We start from the raw sequence: 20,288 nt of genomic DNA on the forward strand, positions 1-20,288 counted from the left end.
GAAGCTTAGCTATATAGTTGTTTCTAAAATTAGCGCCGTCCTTCTATACTCCCATGCCACGAGCTGAATTTAGGTGTTTCAGAATGACCTCAATCCTGGGCATTGCAACTAACAAAGAAATTAGAGCCTCGGTTTCGTCTAACATTCTACCTATACCGAGCTATCGCACTGAATGATTAGCTAAGGCGCGATACGGAATAGCTGCATTTGATACTTTAGGATCATGGCGTCGAGCTACAAGTACGAACCCCTACCGAAAAACAGCATCCGGTTCATCGAACTAGACCCAGACCTCAAAGATGGGAAACCACAACTTAAAGTCCTCTCCTGCGCGCGAGATGAAGCACCGGAGTATATATCAATGTCCTACTGCTGGGGGCAGGACCCAGAATCCGAATCTATATTCCTAGATGACCTACCATTCGCAGTACGACCGAATTTATTCCAGCTATTGCTTCACTTGCGTTACCACCGTCGGGAATATACAGAATGGCGATACTTCTGGATCGACGCAATATGTATCGACCAAAGCAATACAGCCGAAAAAACGGAACAAGTAAGCCGCATGGAAACAACCTACCGCAATGCGTCCACCATCGCAGCATGGCTCGGCGTGCCCCCGGCCGAGCGTAACCAAGAACGCACTGGGCGGGACCACATCTCGGAGCTTTCATCGCCGTCTCTTGTGGACGAGATATTCACCAGTGTGTATTGGTCGCGGATGTGGATCGTGCAAGAACTCATCTTAGCGAAAAACATAGTATTGCTCTACGGACATCTACGTCTACCGTGGAAGGGCATGAGCGGGGTTTTACAGGCGTGGTCGACCTTCGGCAAGAGCCGGTGGCGACATAGCGCTACGATTAATTTAGTTAATATGACAGTCGGCGCGGCGTATACCCAGGAACACGGGCGTGCGCTGGGTGAGTTGATGCGGTATTTAGAACACTCCGAAGCAACGGACCCGCGGGACCGGGTTTTCGCTTTGCTAGGATTGGTAGAAGGGGAGGAGAGGGAGGTATTAGGCACGATATTCCCGGATTACGAAATGAGTCATGAGAAGGTGATGTTGGTTACTATGGCGTATTTAAAACAGATATACGCTCCGCGACCGTTTAAGTGGGTTGTTAAGCCGCAGCAGGTTTGGAGTGAGAAGGTTTTTGGATTGGATAAAGAGACTTGGGAGAAGATGTGGAGCGAGACGGAGGGGTATGAGACGCCTCATGATTTGACGAATTATTCGAGTGTTTGGAATGCGAAGGGTATTGGGAAGTTGTTGAAGCCGGGACAGGCGGGGGAGACGTTCCGCGGACAGAAAGAGGAGCTTAAACGGCAAAGGAGAAAATGGTTTGAGTTGAGAGTGGATGCGCTCCGAAAATTGGCATCGGAGTCTAGCCGATGAAAGAGGTTTGTGTAACCTCACCTTTGGATTTCGGAGTAGAGGCCGATGAGGGTAGAATGAAGCGGATTAACTCCGATGGTCTTCTATGATATAAAAATTAGAAATTTGCATATGGGGAATAATTCCACTTCATGACGTATCGGTACATATAAAAATAGAATACAAATACTTGCATGCGTCGGATGTGTTGCGGAATCTTGCTTCGCGCACCGCGGGACCGAGAACACGAGGGTTCGGATGCATCCGATACACATAATTGCCACCGGAATAGCAAAGCGATGTTAGAATAGAGTTCCGAGTGTACGCTATAATAATGGTTCCTATCCTTAGTTAACTTGAGAGCATGCATAAACGTCAATTCTATTACCACGAGACTACTCGTATTGAGATTCGGTCCCGCTGGTAGTACATTCCGTCGGAATGGCATCGATCATCCTTAATTGTAGTGTAACTTAGTTTAGGTTATCGACCCTGTTACTTAGACACTGCATGTTTGGTAGGACTACCTAGGTATTTAGTACTACATCACTAGCTATCTAAGTCCCTTAGGGGCGTGCATGGAAAGCTCAGGACGATGAGAAGCTTAAGAGCAATATAAGGGTCTCATGGCTCGAAATTGATCTGTCACGAGTACATGAAGTTGAGATGGTTTAAATGAGGAGTGCTTTATATCATTTAAACCTCGCTAAAATATATATATGATGTTCGGCCGTATGAACTAATGTAGGGTCCTACGCTATGGTAGCTCTAATGATACCGACAGATTGGCTCGGTTCAAACCACACCACGGGTACTACATTAGATCTGTAGATCTAGATCAAGTATCACGACATGCGAAATCTCCACAAGAGACATGATCAAAATTAATTGATTGTAATACATCTTTGTTTAGCGAGCGTGAGGTATGCTAGGTTGTCATATATGTACAAATATTCCCCAAATGAAAAAACCAGATACCCAACATGCACCGGAAATTTTATCAACATCACACAGCGACAATATGTACACGGGAAAAGGGGGTGTTGCTATATACAGCGTGGGGGGGTTGGTCATGGCTCATCAAGCCATGATGTGAACTCTCAGGGGTTTAGTAATGTCTCTGAATGAAAACATTACCATCCGAGAGTATTGAATGATAATTCCATTACTCTAAGAGAATCCACCGACGGTGAGCTCCAAAACGGTGGGGCTAGGGCCGGAAACGACACCAGCGGCGTTCTGGCCGTCGGGGTTGACGTCGTCGTACGAGAAGGTGTAACCCTTTCCGTCAGTCTCGTACTTGTGCACGATGCGCGAGTAGTGGTTGGTAGGGTCGGTGGTGTAGTAGCTGCTGTTGCCAACACCGGGCTGGACGTTGCCACCGTCGACCAGCAGAGTGGTGCGGTAGAAGGCGGCGCACAGACGTGGGACGACGGCACGGTGAACGTCGTTGTCAGGGTCCTCAATGGCGAACGGGCCGGAGTTGCAGCCCCAGATGTCGATGACGGTGGGCTTGGGGTAGCCTCGGTTGTCACCGTCGCATTCGAGCTGGTCACCGTTGACACGGCAAGCGACATTGCCAGCATCAGCCTGGGTGTTGATGGTCAAATCCTCACCGGCGTACTTCGTCCAGACCTGCTCAATGTAGTCGTCATAGTAGGTGGAGAAAGCGGTAGGGTCGACGGAAGCGTATTGGTTGGGCGACAGGATACGAAGGGCATTACCACTGGAATCGGTGACGCAGAGCTTGTCCCACGGCTGGCTGTCAGCTGCGGCCTGGTCCTTGAGCTCCGAGCAGATGGTGGGGATAACGCCGCTCTGGAGACCGCTGACGGTCTGGGTCTCACCACTACCGAGTGTGAGTTTCATGCTCATGATTAAACCGACGAAGTCGACGAAGGAAATGTTGGCGTAGATACCACCCTCGGCGGTATTAGTGAGTTCGACGAAACCCCAGTTAACGGCAGCAGAAGGATCGGAAGGGTTGACAGCAGACGGCTCAACCAACTGGATAACTCCGTTGGCATCGACAAGAGAGAAGAACTGAAGCTCGCCCTCGGCAACCCAAACACGACCAGAGCTCAAGGAGTCGGGGAGAGTGAATTCGGTGGTCTGGCCCTGAGCGCTCATGGGAAGGGCAACATTGCCGGAGATAGCTACCGGAGTCGAGCTACCAGCAGGGTCGGGATGGTACCAGGAACCGTCGGCCGAAAGCAAAACGTTGGCACCGTTGACATCTTGACCACTAATGTATACGTTCAACTGTCCTCCTCCATAGTTGTTGACAAGTGAAATCTTCAGCGGGTTGGAAGTATTTGCTTGAACAGCAGGGGTATGAATCTTAGTACTGTTAAGGGTATTCTCCTTAGTAATAACGATATCGCCTTTATCACCCGGTGACACAACGATAGGTGCTGCGATGGTTTGGGCGATGAACGCCGTAGCAGTGGCCACGGCCAAGTTGAAGAAAGTACGCATATTGAGCGGATGTATAGTCTATCGTCTGACTGGCAGCGAACGTACTTATTTCCTTCGATAAGGAGTGTGAATAATGATTGTAAGGAGTGTGTTTACCTAAAGCTAAGGAATGGACGCCTGCGGCCTATGGCTTCAAGCGAGAAAGGAGTGAATAGTTCTAAGGTAGAACCGGAAGATCCGTGTCTGTACACCTGAAGATCATGCTGGAGAAGAGTGTATAATACGAGGAGCTGGGCTCAGAGTTATATACGTAACTATGCTCTAATCAGCTGTGATACCTCGACTTACAAGAAACGTTACGAACCTCTTGTTACTTAGTTACATCCTGCCTATAAGGTTGACACAGACCAACGGGCGACCATGGCGTACCATGATGACCTTCCCTTTCCGGTAATAGGATTTCCCACAACCCTGAAACTAACCACATGGGGGGTTTGCTGTAAGTAAGGCGAGAGACAAGAGCCTTGTTCTACCTTTACCGCATAGTAAGGTTTATGGATTCTCTCCCATTAGCCATGGGCTTTATTTCCGAAGGATCTGGCGGGAGCAGGGGGTGGAATCTGGAGCTCGTCCCAAAGTTGGAGTCTGGCGATGGCGCCGGAGCTAGGATCTGGGCTTTTAGCCCGCAGAACCTCCGTAGAACCGCCCTCTCTGACACTCTACCTTCCCTTAATTACCAGAAACCAATTTCCTAAACCGTTAGCTAGCCAATTAGAGGATTCAATCGCCCATGAAATCACGGGGTGCACATTTGCATGAATCAGCCTACTACCCCCAAAGACGCCTCCCATGGTCATGACCATCTTGGTTTACAGCATGTGATATGGCGACGAATGTTTTCATGGGCGAAATTTGAAGTTATAACAGACTCAGATATTAATGATGTTAGTTTTAAATATCTTTTCGCCGGTCATAGAATAGGAAATTTACGGAGCCGCATATTATACCTTGACAGCTTCGCCGTAATTCATTCCATACCGAGAAATTATATAGTTGGCTCGTTTTCCGATGGGTTATAATTTAGTAAGAAAGGGCTCACTCATGAGCGCCTCATAATTCGCTATGGAATGTGTCGCTGTCGAAGCGGCAATCGTGGGAAACTCACCATCATCACTCCAACAAACTCTGCTTACCTTCCTATGTTGAAATTATCGGCGGTACTATAAGCGCTTGACGGCCATTTCAGTAAAATCCTGGATAGACTAGAGGCCTCAATATCTCGGCCTAGTATATCAACTTCAGCTTCACGATGGAGACAAAATGCATCTTGCTATAGAACCCCGCTTGGCTGCTTCCTGTTTAGTAGCCTCTTGCAGAAGATGGAGTCTTGGGATGTAGGCGTGACCGGCGAATATAGGATTGCTACGTGACATATAGCTCCTCAATTCGAAATCTCGGCAACGATAAAGGCGGTCCGGCCGCACCTAATGGTGGTCTACGGCCCCCGAGTACCGACATAACAGAACGGAACAACCAGTTCCATCCCATGTCTTATGTGCCTCTTTCACTATCTAGGTAACTTGCACTGCCCGACAACGAGATGGCGGTAGGTAGAATCTTAAAAGCTTAACACGGATATCGTTGCGTCGATCTGTTATGGATTGATAGTGTTTCTCTTTGACGGAATCGGTTTAGTAATTTGAGCCCCTGAGGGTTGTTGAAGAGAAACAACCAACCTACGGGCACCTTACTATATTTAGACACCGAACAACGGCCACTCCCAATCACCACTGTGTATACTACCGACAAGGCGCTGTCGTACAAAAGTTTGTACATGCGGCCTGTAAAATCATGTTGGCTGAAAATGTCAGTTCATGTTATACTAAGCCGCCAATATCTCTGTTTGCTTACGTCAAATTATGAATCTCATTCGCTGGTGCATAATATCATGGGCGTTCTCCTTAATAAGGATAACACACGTAAGAAAATTTCAAAATTTTGTTTGAGGGGGAAATAGCGAGTAGGAGAATCGAAGCCACAACACGTCATATAGGGATCGTCATTATGAGAGAATGTTCAGGAAGGAGAAGATATATGAATGGGCCAACTATTCGTCCGATCTTGAGGAGAATGGCTTGAGGGGCATGTTGTACAATATCTCTACGTATGGGTTCTGCCCCTGACAGCCACCCAGTTGCGTTATTCTTCCGTTGCCACCCCATTCCCAATGTAACCTTATTCATGCAGGTCCCGAATTGTTACCTACCTGATCGAGCCTATCACAGCCGATATCGTCCCTTTTCGATTTGAGACATTCTGCATCGTCTGACCAGAATGAGACATGCTTTAATTAAGGTTATTCGCTCTACACACGGCTCCTCGGAGTCTTTACATACACGTATATACGCAGATACGGCATGGTGCTGTTGTGTACCCTACGTACGCGCACGTCCACCCGCCTAGGATCATCACACCCACACCCGCACCATGCAAACAATCGCCCAGGTACCGTACCCAGCCACTGCACCTTCATTGGAGATCCGGGGTGCGTGCGGCAAGGGTGGGAACATGGTCCGGGGTACGGAGCATTGAAATCGTCGGCGTGAGCGCGGCGCCAATCATGGATGGCTTCCTTTCTCTCAGCTACTATCGTGAAACGGGATTGTTTCAACTAGGGTGAGACATCGGAAACGACCGAAAATGTAACTTGGCCGACGCCCGCACCATTATAGTATAATTACTAGCACTGTCCGCGCCACATAGACGCTTGAACTCCCTATTCGATCCATTTCTAACCGCGGTAAATTTCCACTAAATCTATCACAAGTTACACGAATTTTGCAGGGAAATCGAGCACATCGACACCAAGTAGCTACTCGGTCGGGCAACGAAATACATCGATATTTGCATCTAACTGCAGGTTTGCCGAAAGAACGATAAGGAAAAAGCCATTATATGGGCGCAAATGATTGGATCTTGGATCATCACACAATTGACGACAGCGTTTGCTATTTCAACATGACTAATTGAAGGATTTCTGGAACCCCCTCCCACTCGATCTCGGAAACGCGAAGATCTGACTAGATAAGCTCATGCAAATCATCACGCAAATCCCTTACTTAACTGAAGTGCCGTAAGTTATCTAAGATACTAATAGAATGATCCTTTCTAGTCGCAGGGAATCAATTCCCCATTAGACGCTCCATATTTTAATAGTGCTTGCAATATGTTCGTGTAACCACCGTATCATAGACAGGTCTAGCCTACCTACTATAATTTAGAGGTCCTGAGCCCTCGAAGCAAATGCTATTAATATTAATAGGCGCGTTTTTAGATCTTGCTCGGTCTAGTCATCTAAACTCCCCCTGTTTTGCCCTCTAAGGAGAAGTTCATAGAATTGAGCATTCGAATCTAGTACAAGGATTTAAGACAAAGAGTCACATAGAAGTAGGTAGTGATTCAGCGCCAACTACCTGTGTAGAGACTTCGCCTTTGAAGTCTCGCGCTGGCGATATGCAAAGTGGTTTACTACTCAGGTAGTCATAAGCAAGTTCGCTACATTTCTATTATCACATCGGCGGCTATGAAGTGCTTAGTTCTACATCTATGTCTAACTATGATGGCACATTGAGGTAAGCACTCTTCAAGATATTCCTGCATCCAAGTGTCGTATCTTCATACGTTGCATCATTACAAACAATCGCGGCAACTTCGGGCTTTTATCGTTCATATTGTCCGAAATGCTTCACTAGGGAAACGTGGTATGCATCTTCGGGCTGAGGAGAAAGGCCGTATTATTCATCATCTCCTCTCCGATACAAGCTAGAACTCCCCCAATATTCCCGAGTCTGACAGAGCTGAGTGCTTCGTGTAATTCTATAGCTCTCATTGGAGAATTGAACTTGGTGGTACGCGAGTATCAGTTATGCCATACCAGTTTGTTCCTACTAAGCAGTTATGTCTAAGACTACGTATACAGATATGTTGATATCAGCGCGGAGTTCGCCCCTAAGTCTCACTGCATGTTCGTTTGCTGGCTTCCAAGGTTTGTCACCTTTCTGTTTAGGATTGGTACCATTCTTTCTGTTATCAACAGCTTTACACTTGAAGTCGACATCGGTCTTGGTGATATCTAACTTCTAGAGTTTGCCATCGGTCTCCCCATTCATTTTTTAGGGGGGGCTTTTCTATCACTTTCTCCTTCCTCATCTATATCATCAACACTACCCTCGGTCGCCTCATCGCCTTCTCCATACTCTTTCTCTCTGTCCTCTTCTGACTCCCCATTTTCTTCCCCTTTTCTATTCCCTCTCCTATTTTTTATTCAGCTCCTTACCTCTTTTCTATACTTGGTTCTCTTTTTTCTTTATAGCTCATAGACTTGACATTACCCCCTTCGCTAAGAGGAATCACAGATGTCCTAGCACATAAGACGCCTAGGTGTGTACAGGTGCGTTACTAAGCCTTAATAACATCCGCGGCCTTCTCTGCCACAGCATACACCGAGGACAAGATGTTACCGCGCGGAATCAACGGGAAAACACTAGCATCAACGATCCGAAGGTTCTCCGTCCCGTATACACGCAGCTGCGAGTCCACCACGCCGCCCTTCTCTCTCGGCAACATAGCCGCCGAGCCGCAGCCGTGGTACGCGGTAGTAGCCGTGTCGCGCAAGTACTTCTTGGCAATCTCCAAGTCCGCAACGCGGAAGGCGTCGGGATGATTGCGCTGCCCGTCGGCCTTGAAGAAGGGCGACAGCTCCGATGAGTGGCGCAGCGTCGTGTCGAGTGCCTGCACGTGGCGCGCCATAATCTCGAGGTCAGCGGGGTGCGAAAAATACCTTGGATCGATGTCAGGAATGGCATCGATGTCGGCGGATGAGATGTGTATGGACCCCCGCGAGAACGGATGAGACTGCGCGCAGCCTAGGCTCGCAAAGTTCCCCGGGAGAAGCTGCGTCCCGACGAAGCTCTGTCCACCCTCGTGCAGGTTCACCTGTGCCAGGAACATGAACCATGCTGCGGAGCTGCCGTCCGGTTTTTCAAGGATGGAACGGACCGTGTTATAAAACTCCAAGTCTTGTGGCCCCTGTGACTTGGGAAGTTTGTCCAGCAGCGCCGCGGCATCTGGTGTTGGCATGAAGGCGTGTGACTGCATGCCGCCGATGGTAAATGGGCCGGCTCTGTGCTCGACGTAGAGCTTCTGGGCTAGAGCTAGTGCGTCTGGTTCTTGGCGAAGCAGGGGGTCCCCTGTGATGACGCCGTCGACTACCTCGTAACTTAACCCCGTCATCAGGTGGTCCTGAAAGTTCTCTCCGACCCCAGGAAGGTCCACCTGGACGGGAATCCCATGGTATTCAAGCAGCTTTCGGTCGCCAATACCCGAGAGCTCAAGGAGTTTAGGTGTGTTAAACACACCAGCAGCCAGTATGACTTCTTTTGCAGGGGTGAATGCCTCCATCTTACCTCCGATGGAAACTTGCACACTAGTGGCATTGAGGCTTCCGGACTCGGTCTTGGTGAATAGCACCTTATGAACCTTGGCCTCCGTAAAAACCTTGACGTTAGACCTCTGGCGCATAGGCACGCCGTACGCCGAGTTGGCATAGCTTCGGGTCTTAGTGTCTGGATCTACTGTTGCCGTGTTGCTGTAACCTCCAATGGAGTTGCCGGAGAACGGATCTAGACAGCTATAAGGGTTATTGAATCCACATACGTCATACTACACATGGAAACGTACCACCGTTGGTGACCTTATTTATACCACGGAAAGCGTCGATCCATGCCTTGCACAGAGGGTTCTGAAGAATACCTGGGAAGGACACCTTGATGGGACCCGAGGTACCCCGGAATTCGTCGTTGATCCAGTCGATTCCAAGATGCTCAAGAGTATCATGGTCTGGCGGTGGTATGAGGGTATAGGATTTCCTATATGAGGGCACCAGTCCGGCCCAGTCCCATCCGGGGTTACCCAACTTAGCCCAGGCGTCAATTTCTGACTGAGAGGGAGCAATAAAAGCCTGGCCATTGATGGCTGAAGAGCCGCCGAGGGCCTTTCCCTGGGGTTCGCGGATAGATCGCCCCCCTAGAGCTTGCTGGGGCACGGACTTGTACTGCCAGTCAGCATCAGAGCCGGCAAGAGAGGTGAAGAGGGCTGGAATGTTGACTCGGGGATCGGCAGAGAGATCCTTGCCGGCCTCGAGTACTAGGACCTGGACATCGGGATTCTCGGACAAACGGTTAGCAACAACGAGACCCGAGGTGCCGCCGCCGATGATGATATAGTCAGGAGAAAGCAAGGAATCCATCATGAATCAGTAGTCCTTAGAGTATCTTTAGAGCAAGAAGAGACAGAAATCCTACGAATGAAGTCGATATGGCTAGATGAAATAGTGGGGAAAAGTCTAGTTAGAGGAATGGGCAGCAAGACCAACAAAGAATCCACTGATCAGCAAGGCAGGCCGTACATCCTATTAGTGCATAATATAATGTACGCGAATAATCGTTAAGTAAGGGTCTTAGCCAGATGTAGGCCTAAGTAGAGTTGAGAGTACAGGTGTATACCAACAACGACCTGTTCTGTTGGTAACACAATATTATTTTGAGCAGCCCAATCCCTCATACCTATCCATCTATGTGCTCTTATAATATGAAGGTTTCATTTCTCCTCACTTCCTATCTAATCAACCAACTGTTTCTGGCGAAGTATTCATTCTGATAACTAAGAAAATATACTTAGGTACTTGAGCTTAATCCATCTCCTTATTGACTAAGGCGCGGCCAACTAGGTAGCCAGCATAGCAAACATCTTCGGGCTGAGAAAGGCCGTATTATTCATCGATACCTCTTTACATACTAAAATGTCCTAGTAACGCCAAGTCAAATAGAACCATGTGGTTGATTTGCACCTAACCTCTCATTGGAGTTTTGGGAGTCTTTGTGGCACACAAATACCAGGTATGCTAAGCCAGTACACACATATGTCTCTAATATAGCTAGGTATGCAAAGAGGCTCATCATCGGCTTAGAGCCAACCTCTAAGTCTGACTGCGCGTCCGAGTGACGACTTTGTCGCCTTTCTGCTTAGGATTGGTACCCTTCTTTTCGTTGTCAGTAGCTTTTCCCTTTGGTTTGGCGTTGCTTTCGGCGGTGTCTTGATTCTTGCGGTTCTGCTTCTTGTGTTGCGCATTTTGTTCTCCTTCCTCCTCAATATCGTCGACGCCATCATCAGTTGCTTCAGAGTCTTCATCTCCCTCCTCCCCTTCTTCCTCACCGCCGTCCTCTTCTCCACCACCTTCATCGCTGTTACCCTCTTCATAATCTTCTGAGTCGTCCTCCTGCTCCCTCTTCTGTTTCTTATTGGCTTCCTTACCGCCTTTCTTGACTTCCTTCCCCTCCTTATTTTTCGTATGGGGCTCTTTTTCATGGTCATCTAGATCCTCATCATCATTCTCTTCCTCCTTCTCATTAGCAGACTCGGCATCGCCATCCTCTTTGGGACCTTGATCTTTCGCCTTGCGTTTCGTACCACCATTGGCCTTTTCCTCGACGGTTAATTCCGACGATCTCTTCACAACATCGTTGCCCGATCGCTCAACATGGACTGCAGGATTTTCCGGATCAGCTTTCTTCTTAATCGTGTTCCCTTTTTTCGACTTGATTTCGATTGCGCCGTGTTCTTTAGTCTCGGCTACGGTGCCCGCTGGAGCACCACCACCCCAGTTCCATGAGACTGGAAGTAACAGTGTAGGTCAGTAACCTGATTTCAATTTTCTGGTACGATGTGAAGTTAAATTATAGTTTTGGGATGGCTGGGGACATACCTTTATCTCCCTCTTCTGGCTGTTCACCTTTCCCCATATTGTAGATTAGAGATTGAGATGCTAGAGTCGAAATGAAGAGGTGAAGTGTTAACTAGAAGACAACTTCACTGTATAAGACTAAGTACTAGGTAGTTATTGCGAACGATTAACGTTAAGTCGTGACGAGTGGTGGTCACTTCTAATAGGTTCTGTTGGATTACGTCGATGATTCATCATTGTCGTAGCTAGCGCACGATTCCGGAGAGTTGAGTCTAGGGATGGAAATCTAGGGAAATCAGATTTAACTTAACTATTGTGCGCCACTTACACGTAGAGTATGTCTCATAAAGTTAGGACTTGTCAGTCTTGCGATGATGAACAACTTGGGATCTTGTTCATCTGGGGTGGATATTTCATCATGTCCTACCAACCTCTAGCCGTAACTAGAAAATATCATGGGAGGCTGAAATCGGCATTAATGGAGCCAGACTTATGGAACGGGTCGTTCCCCTAAGTGGCCGCCCGAAATTTTGTACATCGTAATAGTATCATCAATCCGACCCCCTCGATATCTTGGGCTTTTACTCTACCGTCCCTTGAAAACTGGCTTCCTCTTCTCCTTAAACGCTTCCAGCGCCTCATCCCGATCCTCGGTCTTCACGACCCTCTCATACATCGCATTTTCCACCTCCTCCCTCGCCCAACTAACAGCCTGCAGCGCGGACCTAACCGCAATCGGACCACCTTCGCATATTTCACTCGCCAGTCTTACGGACTCAGATAACACCGCATTACGCGCTCGAGCCGGTAATCCTTCTTCACCTCCACCACCGTTCTCCTGTGCGACGCCATCCCTCTCATCTTCCGGTAGCACCTCGACTAACCGATCAGCTATCCCCAGGAAATATGCCTCGGGCGCAGAGACCCGCCGCCCGGTGAGTATCATATCGCGGGCGCGTGACAGTCCGATGAGTGCGGGGAGTCTATATGTCCCACCAGCGCCGGGAATGATGCCGAGGCGTGTTTCAGGAAGACCGATCGTGGCAGTAGATGCGAGGACGCGGAAATGTGTGCATAGCGCTAGTTCGAGGCCACCGCCTAGAGCGACGGAGGATGCAGCGGAGATAGTCGGGATCGGGAGGGAGGAGAGCGAGGCGAATGTGCCGCGTAGGTTAGCGAGGAATTGGGATGTTCTGGAAGGTCAGTCGTTAGTTTGGTTGCGACGCGGATTGGATATGGTGAGACCGAATTGATGTGCAGTACTTACTCTTCTGGCGTGAAGCCACGGCGTTCCTTAAGATCAGCACCGGCACAGAAACTGGCGTCGACAGCGCTTGCGAGAATCAAAGCGCGCGTTGGACCCTTTTGATCTATACCTGCAGCACCCCCGAACCGTGGGGGCTGTGGTAGTTCTTGACCTTCTATAGTATATTGTGCCTGGACGTCGTCAACCTCGGCTCGTAGAGCAGCGAGGAGGGCTTTTGATATGGCATTACGGGCAGACGGTCGGTTAAGCTCGAGGATTCGGATGTGACCGGAATTAGGGGCGGGGATGTTGGTGACTCTGATAATAGGACCGGTGTCGCTAGAGTAGAGGCGAGCGAAACGGAAGATTGGGGAGGTTATTCGGGTATGTATTATTCGTGGTGGCATTGTGATGGAAGTAGATTTGAATTTTAGATATCCTCGTAAATAAAGCACAATTGCCGGCTAGATGTGGAATTCAATAGTATGATTGATATCGTGCACCTACGTATTTTCGCAGTATATCATTGATTAAACCCCCTTCTATTTTCAGCAATAATTATCAGAATAACTTGAAATTGACCAATAGAATTCACTTCAAGTGTGTGAAGGGACGTTATAGAAATCTGAAGTTGTAGATGGTAAGTACAGCATAAGACCCGCCGACGTCAGAGCTGACGCTATCTCTTCAGTTGATAGCGGCATTATAGCGGCTATTAGCGGGCTGGCGGGGAAGACGGGGTATTATTTATACCACTATGTCGGATATGAACACCTTCCAATCATTTATGGTATATCATTTCTAGTATAAAAAGGGATCTATAATTCTTCCCATAAAATAACATATTATAATGATATTAAAGTCCTAGATACTGATAACTTAGTAATGAAGCTCGTTATATAATTTTCACCTCTGACTATAGGAATCCTAGTAGGATCCTCACCAACATACAGAGCACCTTTTAGGTAGCTAGATGCAGACCAGATTCGCTGACAGGAGTCGTAACCAATCAAAGAGAAGGAAAATAGCGTTACGCCGACATTAGCGGGGAGCAATGCCGGCGATGTCATCCATCCTTCTACTCCACCCCGCCCCGAGGGGTGTCAGCACAAGCATCTAGGACTTATATTCAGGTACAAAGGGGAAATCCTAGATCTCATTTCTACTGTCCTTCAGATCTTCGTCTCTTTCCTCTTCCAAACTAAGCTACTTCCCAAAGTCCCGTTTCAACAATGGATAACGAATCAATTCAGGGGTCTATCCCCCCGGAAGCTATCGAGTTTGCGGGTCGCATGTACAATGCTGCACGCGAGGGGCAGAAAGATGTGTTTGAGCAAGCCTTACCAGCTGGACTACCGGCGAACTTGACGAATGAGAAGGGAGATACTCTTGTATAGACCTTCAAGTCACTTACTCTATAATTGTCGATGAATACTAACAACGAGTGTTCGCTCACAGCTCATGCTTGCGGCATATCATGGACATGCTGATCTAGTCAAATTACTCATCCAGCATGGCGCCGATCCGAACCGTATAAATGATAAAGGCCAGAGCCCTTTGGCTGGCGCGGTTTTCAAGAAAGAGGATGCTGTAATTGAGGTGCGATCCTCATCATTACCGACACCCACGTAGGATCACACTGACTGCTTTACAGGCTCTGCTAGAAGGTGGCGCAGACCCAGATCACGGTACGCCCTCTGCGCAAGCTTGTCTAGCTATGTTTAAACAGGAGGACAAATGGGGAGCCAAGTTCGCGGCGGCTCCTGGGAAAGGAAAAGCTCAAAAACCGGCATCGGAATCAGATACCCTTCAATTGTAGTAGATATTTCACAGAACAAGCGAACTCGAGAGATTCAAGGCGTGCCCACCAGGGGGGATATCAAGGGTGCGTATCATATTTTTGTGAAGCAATACTTGAGATTTAACCCTGAATGTGAATGATGGCTTTTTTCTCTCAAATAATATTGAAGGTAAGAATAGTAAGGAAGTATAATAATCTAAAAAGCTTTCAGGATCGAGACAAGACGTTGATTTAATGATAATAAGTCGCGTATAATCGCAAAAGTACCTACCTAACCGAACACCTCTTCAGCCGCGGCGCAGCATACCAAGCATTCTGGACCGTAGCAACACAACCCATGCTATTATGTAAACTTAGATCATGCCAATTTCCCAATCGTATTGAAAGTTCTTGGCATCGCGAACTTATAAATGACGAAGGCTACGTTCTGAGGTTTTCAGTTTACCTAGATATTTGATCGTAGTATTCTCGTTGCAGTATCGAAAAAAAATGAATCAACTTCCCACTCTCACCAGCCCTATTTATCCAACTGTCACCCCGTCACTCACGGCAGTATGGCAATTAGCACCAATCCCGGCTAGTTTAGAAGCCTCTGTTATTGAAAAGAGGTCTTATTCTCAGGGGTCAGAAAGCGGCTTCGTCGTAACCTACCAAGTCAACTGTCCAGCCACAAGTTCACCCGAGAACGACGCATGTCGCGAGCTCAGCATCTACCCAGCCGAAGTATATCACACGCAAGGCTCAGTTTTCGGCGGAACATGGACGGCGGATTCTAAAGACGCGACGACGTGGCGATGCGAATTGGGGGATTGTAGTACGTGCACGGCGTCGCGCGCCGAGACCGCGGATTGTAGTTTGACTATCAGAGACGCGAGCTCGAGCACACGGACTGAGACCACGAAGATTGAAAGTTGTTACTTGGCGCAACATAGCGTGCCGCTGGTGCTCACTGCTGGTGCTGAGAAGCTGGCGACTGATGATTATATATTCCAGTCGAATGTGGGCGCGTTCACTTCGAATATAGGGGATTGGTTATCGACCATGGGTTGTGAGCAGAGGCCGACGCTGCAAGCTGCGTCTGTGTCGCAGACTGCATCGGTAACGGATCAACCAACGGGTACGGTTCAGTCGACAAGTCCTACGCCAAGCTCAGCTGGAAATGGCTGGGAGTCGAGAAGGTTAGGGTATGGATTCGGTGCAATGTCTTTCTTGATAGCGTCTTTCTTCGCCTAAGCTCGTTTCGAATGGGATGCACCTATAATTAGGAAATGAAAATATCAACGGGAAATAGTGGGAATTGCTTGTGCTCATCAGCTGCCGTTTGTGAAGTGTTGTGCTTCGGCTTTGCTCCGATCCATCATACCACAGCCAATTCACCCCTAATGACTTTACGATTATATTCAAGGTATCGACTCGCTGATGAGGAAGATACTAGCAGATTAAGAGGTGTTCGGAGTAAAATCCGATGATGAATAGACAGTTAATAATTCATATGGTCTTGAAGTTGTAGATGCTAAGTTGCCTTCGCCTAACGCGACGCCCATAAGCACGACTAGTTAGGGCATATTAATAACCAGGTTCTCCGCACCCAGCGTAGTGTTGGCGTCCATTTGCAGCGTCGCTTTGGGGGAAACATGCCCTATCTTCGCCAAGTCGTAGTGGGCCGTGTTCACCTACCCAATCCAGCAGGTCACCGTGATAAGAGTCAATTTCCTCTAGCTGATTCCGGCTCGGATGCCCTGTTTGTTGACCATGGGAGTGGGAACGAAGCTATATTGCCGTCGAGCAACCCGGGCAAAGCAAGATGATACGAGTTCTCAATCAGCAATGCCAAGTCTTTTGGCGATCGGCGACACAGCCGATGGGAGCCTTAGGCTTCTGTAATGTCGTGCTCAGCGACGCATTAATACCTCCAAGGCCCCTGCTGATGGCGATCTGATAAACTTGTTTCCTCACTTCACGTCCATCGTGATTGAGGACGTGAGGCATCTGTTCCAATCCGTCCAGATTCTAGCCAATATTCATTTGGACGATGCATTTCACGGATGCCAGAAAAAGCCGCCGAGCAGTCGCGACGACTGTTTTGGCCGGCATCCTTCTAACGAGTCCCGCCTGGGCTGCACCATACGTTGCGCAAAGTGACCCGTTCAAGGTGCTCGATCCGCAGAATTGGGTGAACCCAGACAACATGACCTGGGATGACTACAAGCAACCACCCAATACATCCTGGAATGATCCGACCCGCAAGGGCCTAAATCGGAACTTCAACATCGCGCTCGTTGCCGTGGATTATCCAGACGAGCCTTTCGTCATCACTCTACCGCCTAATTCGACCGTATTCGGTAACCCACTACCAATTGTATCCGGACTCAATCGTTCGGAGGTCCCAGCTTTCTATCGCGACCTTCTCAATAAACCTAGCGACCTCAATCACAACCATACTCTTCATGAATATTGGATGGAAGATTCCGGTGGCCGCTTTGGCGTGGATTTAACCGCTTTCGGAGCTTACCGATTACCTAGCCGTTCATATCAATACGGCGTGGATGACGAAAAAGGTGGATTCAACGAGGGAGCTTGCCCCTCAGAAGGGCCATGTTCGATTGACCTGCGCACTGATGCTTTGGGAGCCTGGCGTGCTGACGTAGGTAACGAAACTGCGAATTCTTTCGAACTGGTGTTCATCCTCTCCGCTGGCCAGGACGAGTCGTCCACATGGCAGGAATTCGGAGAAATGAAATTTCAGACAGCGGATGACGTTCCGGATGAATTTGGACCTCCGAATAATGATACACTGCCTAATTACGCTCAAACGAGATATGTGAATTGGACTTCTTGGGCATCAGCTAGCACCATCTGGCCGAATGCTGGCGGTGGTTCGTCTACACAGGCAGAAAGTTCGGGTATGTCAACTTACGCTCATGAGTTGACGCATTTGCTCGGTATTGGGGATAACTACAACAACCCGTATGGCGACCCGCCGCGTCGCGCATATACGGGCCCATGGTCTATGTTATCCAGAGGTAGTTTCAACGGTCCAGGCGGTCCGCACACGCGTTGGCAGATCCCTGCAACACAAGGAGGATCTCTTGGTTCTTTGCACACGATGGGCGATAAGATGCGCATAGGCCTAGTCGATAACTCCAGCGTACTCATGGTATCCCGCGAAGCACTCGCGAGTTCTGGACCCGTCGTAGTTGAGATTACTGCGCGATGCATCAATCCCGATGAAACGGAGTTAATGGGCGTGCACGTCATTCTCGGCGACGACCTCTCACCCTTCTGTAACGCAAGCACCGACGCGCTCTGTGATGGCGGCGGGTACAATAATTACGATATCGAAGTAATCGACCGCATGGGCGCCGATTCATTCACACCAGACTCAGGTGTTATGATCAGCAAGACGAAAGATCAAGACAACGCACCCTTCCAGTGGACCATTGACGCCAATCCACAGGACATCGATGTTGTTGATTTTTACAGGCCCGATGGATCCCCGTCTGTGCTAACAATCGGTGATTATCGACAACTTGCTGATGCGTTATTCCACGCCGGTACGCGTTCCGGAAGTGAATTTGAATACGTCGATGAGCCGAACCGGCTGCACTTCTACATCCTCGAAATCCGGCGCGACGACGCTGGTGTCCTACACTACACGGTGGGCGTACGCTCGCTCGATGGTAGTGGGTCGAATACCTACGGCGTCAAGCTTAGTGCGGGTGAAGTTGCGGAGGGCACGCAAGCTCGAGCCGCTGCTAATAACGGAGTAACATGCGCGTTCCACTTGACGAACTCAGGGACTTATGTGGAAAGGAGTACCGCACATCCGCAGGACTTGTCGAAATATTTGACTTCGGATATATATAGACTCAGCGCAGAGGTTGATGGCGAAGGTTGGCAAGTCGAGCTGCCCAATGCGCTGGCTACAACGGAGTTCAATACGTGGACTACAGTTAATGTTGCCGTCGGCGCAGCCGCTAATGCTGCCAGCAATGCGGTTGTGAAGCTGACTGCTACGTCCGAGTCTAATCCCTCGGTGTCGGTTACTAAGGAATGCCAAGTTAAGAGATGAGATTTATGATAGAATAGATAATTGAAGATATCTCATAATAGACCTGTACCGGTCAGGGTTCACACAACATGACTGATGGTTCATACAAATAAAGGGGCTGAACTAACAGATTTTAGCAAAACATTCCTCGTACACCGAAATCTCTAATATCGATGTTCCCGCCACTGAGTTGGACCTCCAAGATCTTCGGAATATTGAAGGAGTCTCGACTATAGCAGCAGAACATATCCACCAATAGCGTCTCATCGCCTGCGAAAATCACCCATAATAACAACGTCACAAGCCAGCATTTAAGCATCATCCACCACAATTAAGATTCTGATGGAATTGTTCCATCCTAATTAGAACAATCAATATGCATCGCATACTGAAATCCTCAGTATCTTAAATACCAACGTCGTCTTGACGTCATGTATTCCTTGGCAAGCGATGAACACGATGACATCTTTGATCAAGCATGGATGTCAAGATATCGATATATGTATTATGTCCGAATAGCGCTCATTTCACGAAGCTCGTTTGTCTTTTCGACGTTTCACATGTCAATACTCATATTCCAACAACAGCAACGATGTTTGGCTCAGGCAACAAATTCGACCCCAACACCGACATTCCCGATCTAAGCGACCGGGTCTGCGTCGTCACAGGCGGCAGCGCAGGCATCGGCTTCGGTATCTCGGCGCACATCTTACAGCACAATGCTTCAAAGCTGTACCTCCTCGGCAAGAAAGAGGAACACCTAGCCGAAGCCCAAGAAAAACTTAAAGAGTACGGCGACGTGTCGCGCGTCGAGTTCATACAATGCGAGCTTGAGGATCTAAACCACACGGATGAAGTGGCGAAAAAACTAGCATCGAAACTAGACCGTCTGGATGCACTTGTTCTAAATGCGGGTCTCGGCGTGGGGAAGTATGGCGAGACGCGCGATGGGATCGAGAGCCACATGCAAGTCAACGTAATCGCACAGCACCACCTCGCTCGCGTGCTCCTGCCGAAGCTTATTGCTACGCGCGATAGTCGTTTATGTATGCAATCATCCGAGTTGCATCGCATGGGGACCGACGGTGTTGAGTTCGCGAACGTAGCGGAGCTTAACCAAGACATCGGGGCGCATGGGCTATACAGTCGCTCAAAGCTTGCGCAGATACTTTTGTGTAAGGCACTTTACCGCCGCAAGATGCGCGGAGAGCTCGGTCTAGTGCCGGGAATGTCGCCGTGGATTAACGCTACGCACCCGGGTGGCGTGGATACGGATCAGCTGAACCAGGCTAAGGATGCGTATGGAACGGTACGTGCGCTACTGGTTGAGGCCGGGAGACATCTCATGAAGGATCCTGTGGACTCGGGATGTCGACCGATGCTGTTCGCCGCGACGAGCGATGCGGTGGTGCAGGAGAAGATTGATGGGCAGTATATTGTACCGGATCGTAAGGTCTCGGATGTGAGCAAACAGGCGAAGGATGAAGAGTTGCAGGAAAGGTGCTGGAAGTTGGTGGAAGGCATATTAAAGGAGAAGTTGGGGACCTTACCCTGTGAGTCTAATTAGAACGCTGGAATGCCGAGCCGTCG

At 48.8% G+C, this 20,288-nt stretch overlaps 8 protein-coding genes across 8 annotated transcripts; 4 read left to right on the top strand and 4 right to left on the bottom strand.

Moving 5' to 3' along the window:
• The first annotated feature begins 52 nt into the window (after positions 1-52).
• Positions 53-1,627, top strand: F4822DRAFT_414288 (HET-domain-containing protein). The gene has a single exon (XM_051459127.1). It carries the CDS (start codon positions 224-226, stop codon positions 1,400-1,402), a length of 1,179 nt encoding a protein of 392 aa, XP_051311615.1. The 5' UTR covers positions 53-223; the 3' UTR covers positions 1,403-1,627.
• A 638-nt stretch (positions 1,628-2,265) lies between these two features.
• F4822DRAFT_414289 (uncharacterized protein) lies at positions 2,266-3,650 on the bottom strand. Its single transcript, XM_051459128.1, has one exon. It carries the CDS (start codon positions 3,509-3,511, stop codon positions 2,552-2,554), a length of 960 nt encoding a protein of 319 aa, XP_051311616.1. The 5' UTR covers positions 3,512-3,650; the 3' UTR covers positions 2,266-2,551.
• A 4,566-nt stretch (positions 3,651-8,216) lies between these two features.
• On the bottom strand, positions 8,217-10,106 carry F4822DRAFT_445720 (alcohol oxidase; the record flags this gene model as incomplete). The annotated part of the gene is made up of 2 exons (XM_051463412.1): positions 8,217-9,480; positions 9,539-10,106. The coding sequence occupies 2 exons, from the start codon at positions 10,104-10,106 to the stop codon at positions 8,258-8,260; spliced, it is 1,791 nt and encodes a 596-aa protein (XP_051311617.1). The 3' UTR covers positions 8,217-8,257.
• Positions 10,107-10,835: 729 nt separating this feature from the next.
• F4822DRAFT_432702 (uncharacterized protein) lies at positions 10,836-11,658 on the bottom strand (the record flags this gene model as incomplete). Its single annotated transcript, XM_051461698.1, has 2 exons — positions 10,836-11,530; positions 11,622-11,658. The coding sequence occupies 2 exons, from the start codon at positions 11,656-11,658 to the stop codon at positions 10,836-10,838; spliced, it is 732 nt and encodes a 243-aa protein (XP_051311618.1).
• Positions 11,659-11,873: 215 nt separating this feature from the next.
• F4822DRAFT_414294 (ClpP/crotonase) lies at positions 11,874-13,485 on the bottom strand. The gene is made up of 2 exons (XM_051459129.1): positions 12,868-13,485; positions 11,874-12,793 (listed from the first exon to the last, which is right to left on the bottom strand). Exons 1-2 carry the CDS (start codon positions 13,251-13,253, stop codon positions 12,187-12,189), a joined length of 993 nt encoding a protein of 330 aa, XP_051311619.1. The 5' UTR covers positions 13,254-13,485; the 3' UTR covers positions 11,874-12,186.
• Positions 13,486-13,556: 71 nt separating this feature from the next.
• Positions 13,557-14,870, top strand: F4822DRAFT_414296 (ankyrin). The gene is made up of 3 exons (XM_051459130.1): positions 13,557-14,237; positions 14,305-14,445; positions 14,501-14,870. Exons 1-3 carry the CDS (start codon positions 14,079-14,081, stop codon positions 14,663-14,665), a joined length of 465 nt encoding a protein of 154 aa, XP_051311620.1. The 5' UTR covers positions 13,557-14,078; the 3' UTR covers positions 14,666-14,870.
• A 31-nt stretch (positions 14,871-14,901) lies between these two features.
• Positions 14,902-16,181, top strand: F4822DRAFT_356012 (uncharacterized protein). The gene has a single exon (XM_051456032.1). The coding sequence runs from the start codon at positions 15,137-15,139 to the stop codon at positions 15,878-15,880; it is 744 nt and encodes a 247-aa protein (XP_051311621.1). The 5' UTR covers positions 14,902-15,136; the 3' UTR covers positions 15,881-16,181.
• Positions 16,182-16,679: 498 nt separating this feature from the next.
• F4822DRAFT_438341 (uncharacterized protein) lies at positions 16,680-20,265 on the top strand (the record flags this gene model as incomplete). Its single annotated transcript, XM_051462504.1, has 3 exons — positions 16,680-18,685; positions 19,218-20,160; positions 20,194-20,265. The coding sequence occupies 3 exons, from the start codon at positions 16,680-16,682 to the stop codon at positions 20,263-20,265; spliced, it is 3,021 nt and encodes a 1,006-aa protein (XP_051311622.1).
• Positions 20,266-20,288: the final 23 nt, after the last annotated feature.

This window comes from Hypoxylon trugodes (assembly GCF_022578975.1).
Source record: "Hypoxylon trugodes strain CBS 135444 unplaced genomic scaffold F4822scaffold_8, whole genome shotgun sequence".
In the NCBI taxonomy this organism is placed as follows: Eukaryota; Fungi; Ascomycota; class Sordariomycetes; order Xylariales; family Hypoxylaceae; genus Hypoxylon; species Hypoxylon trugodes.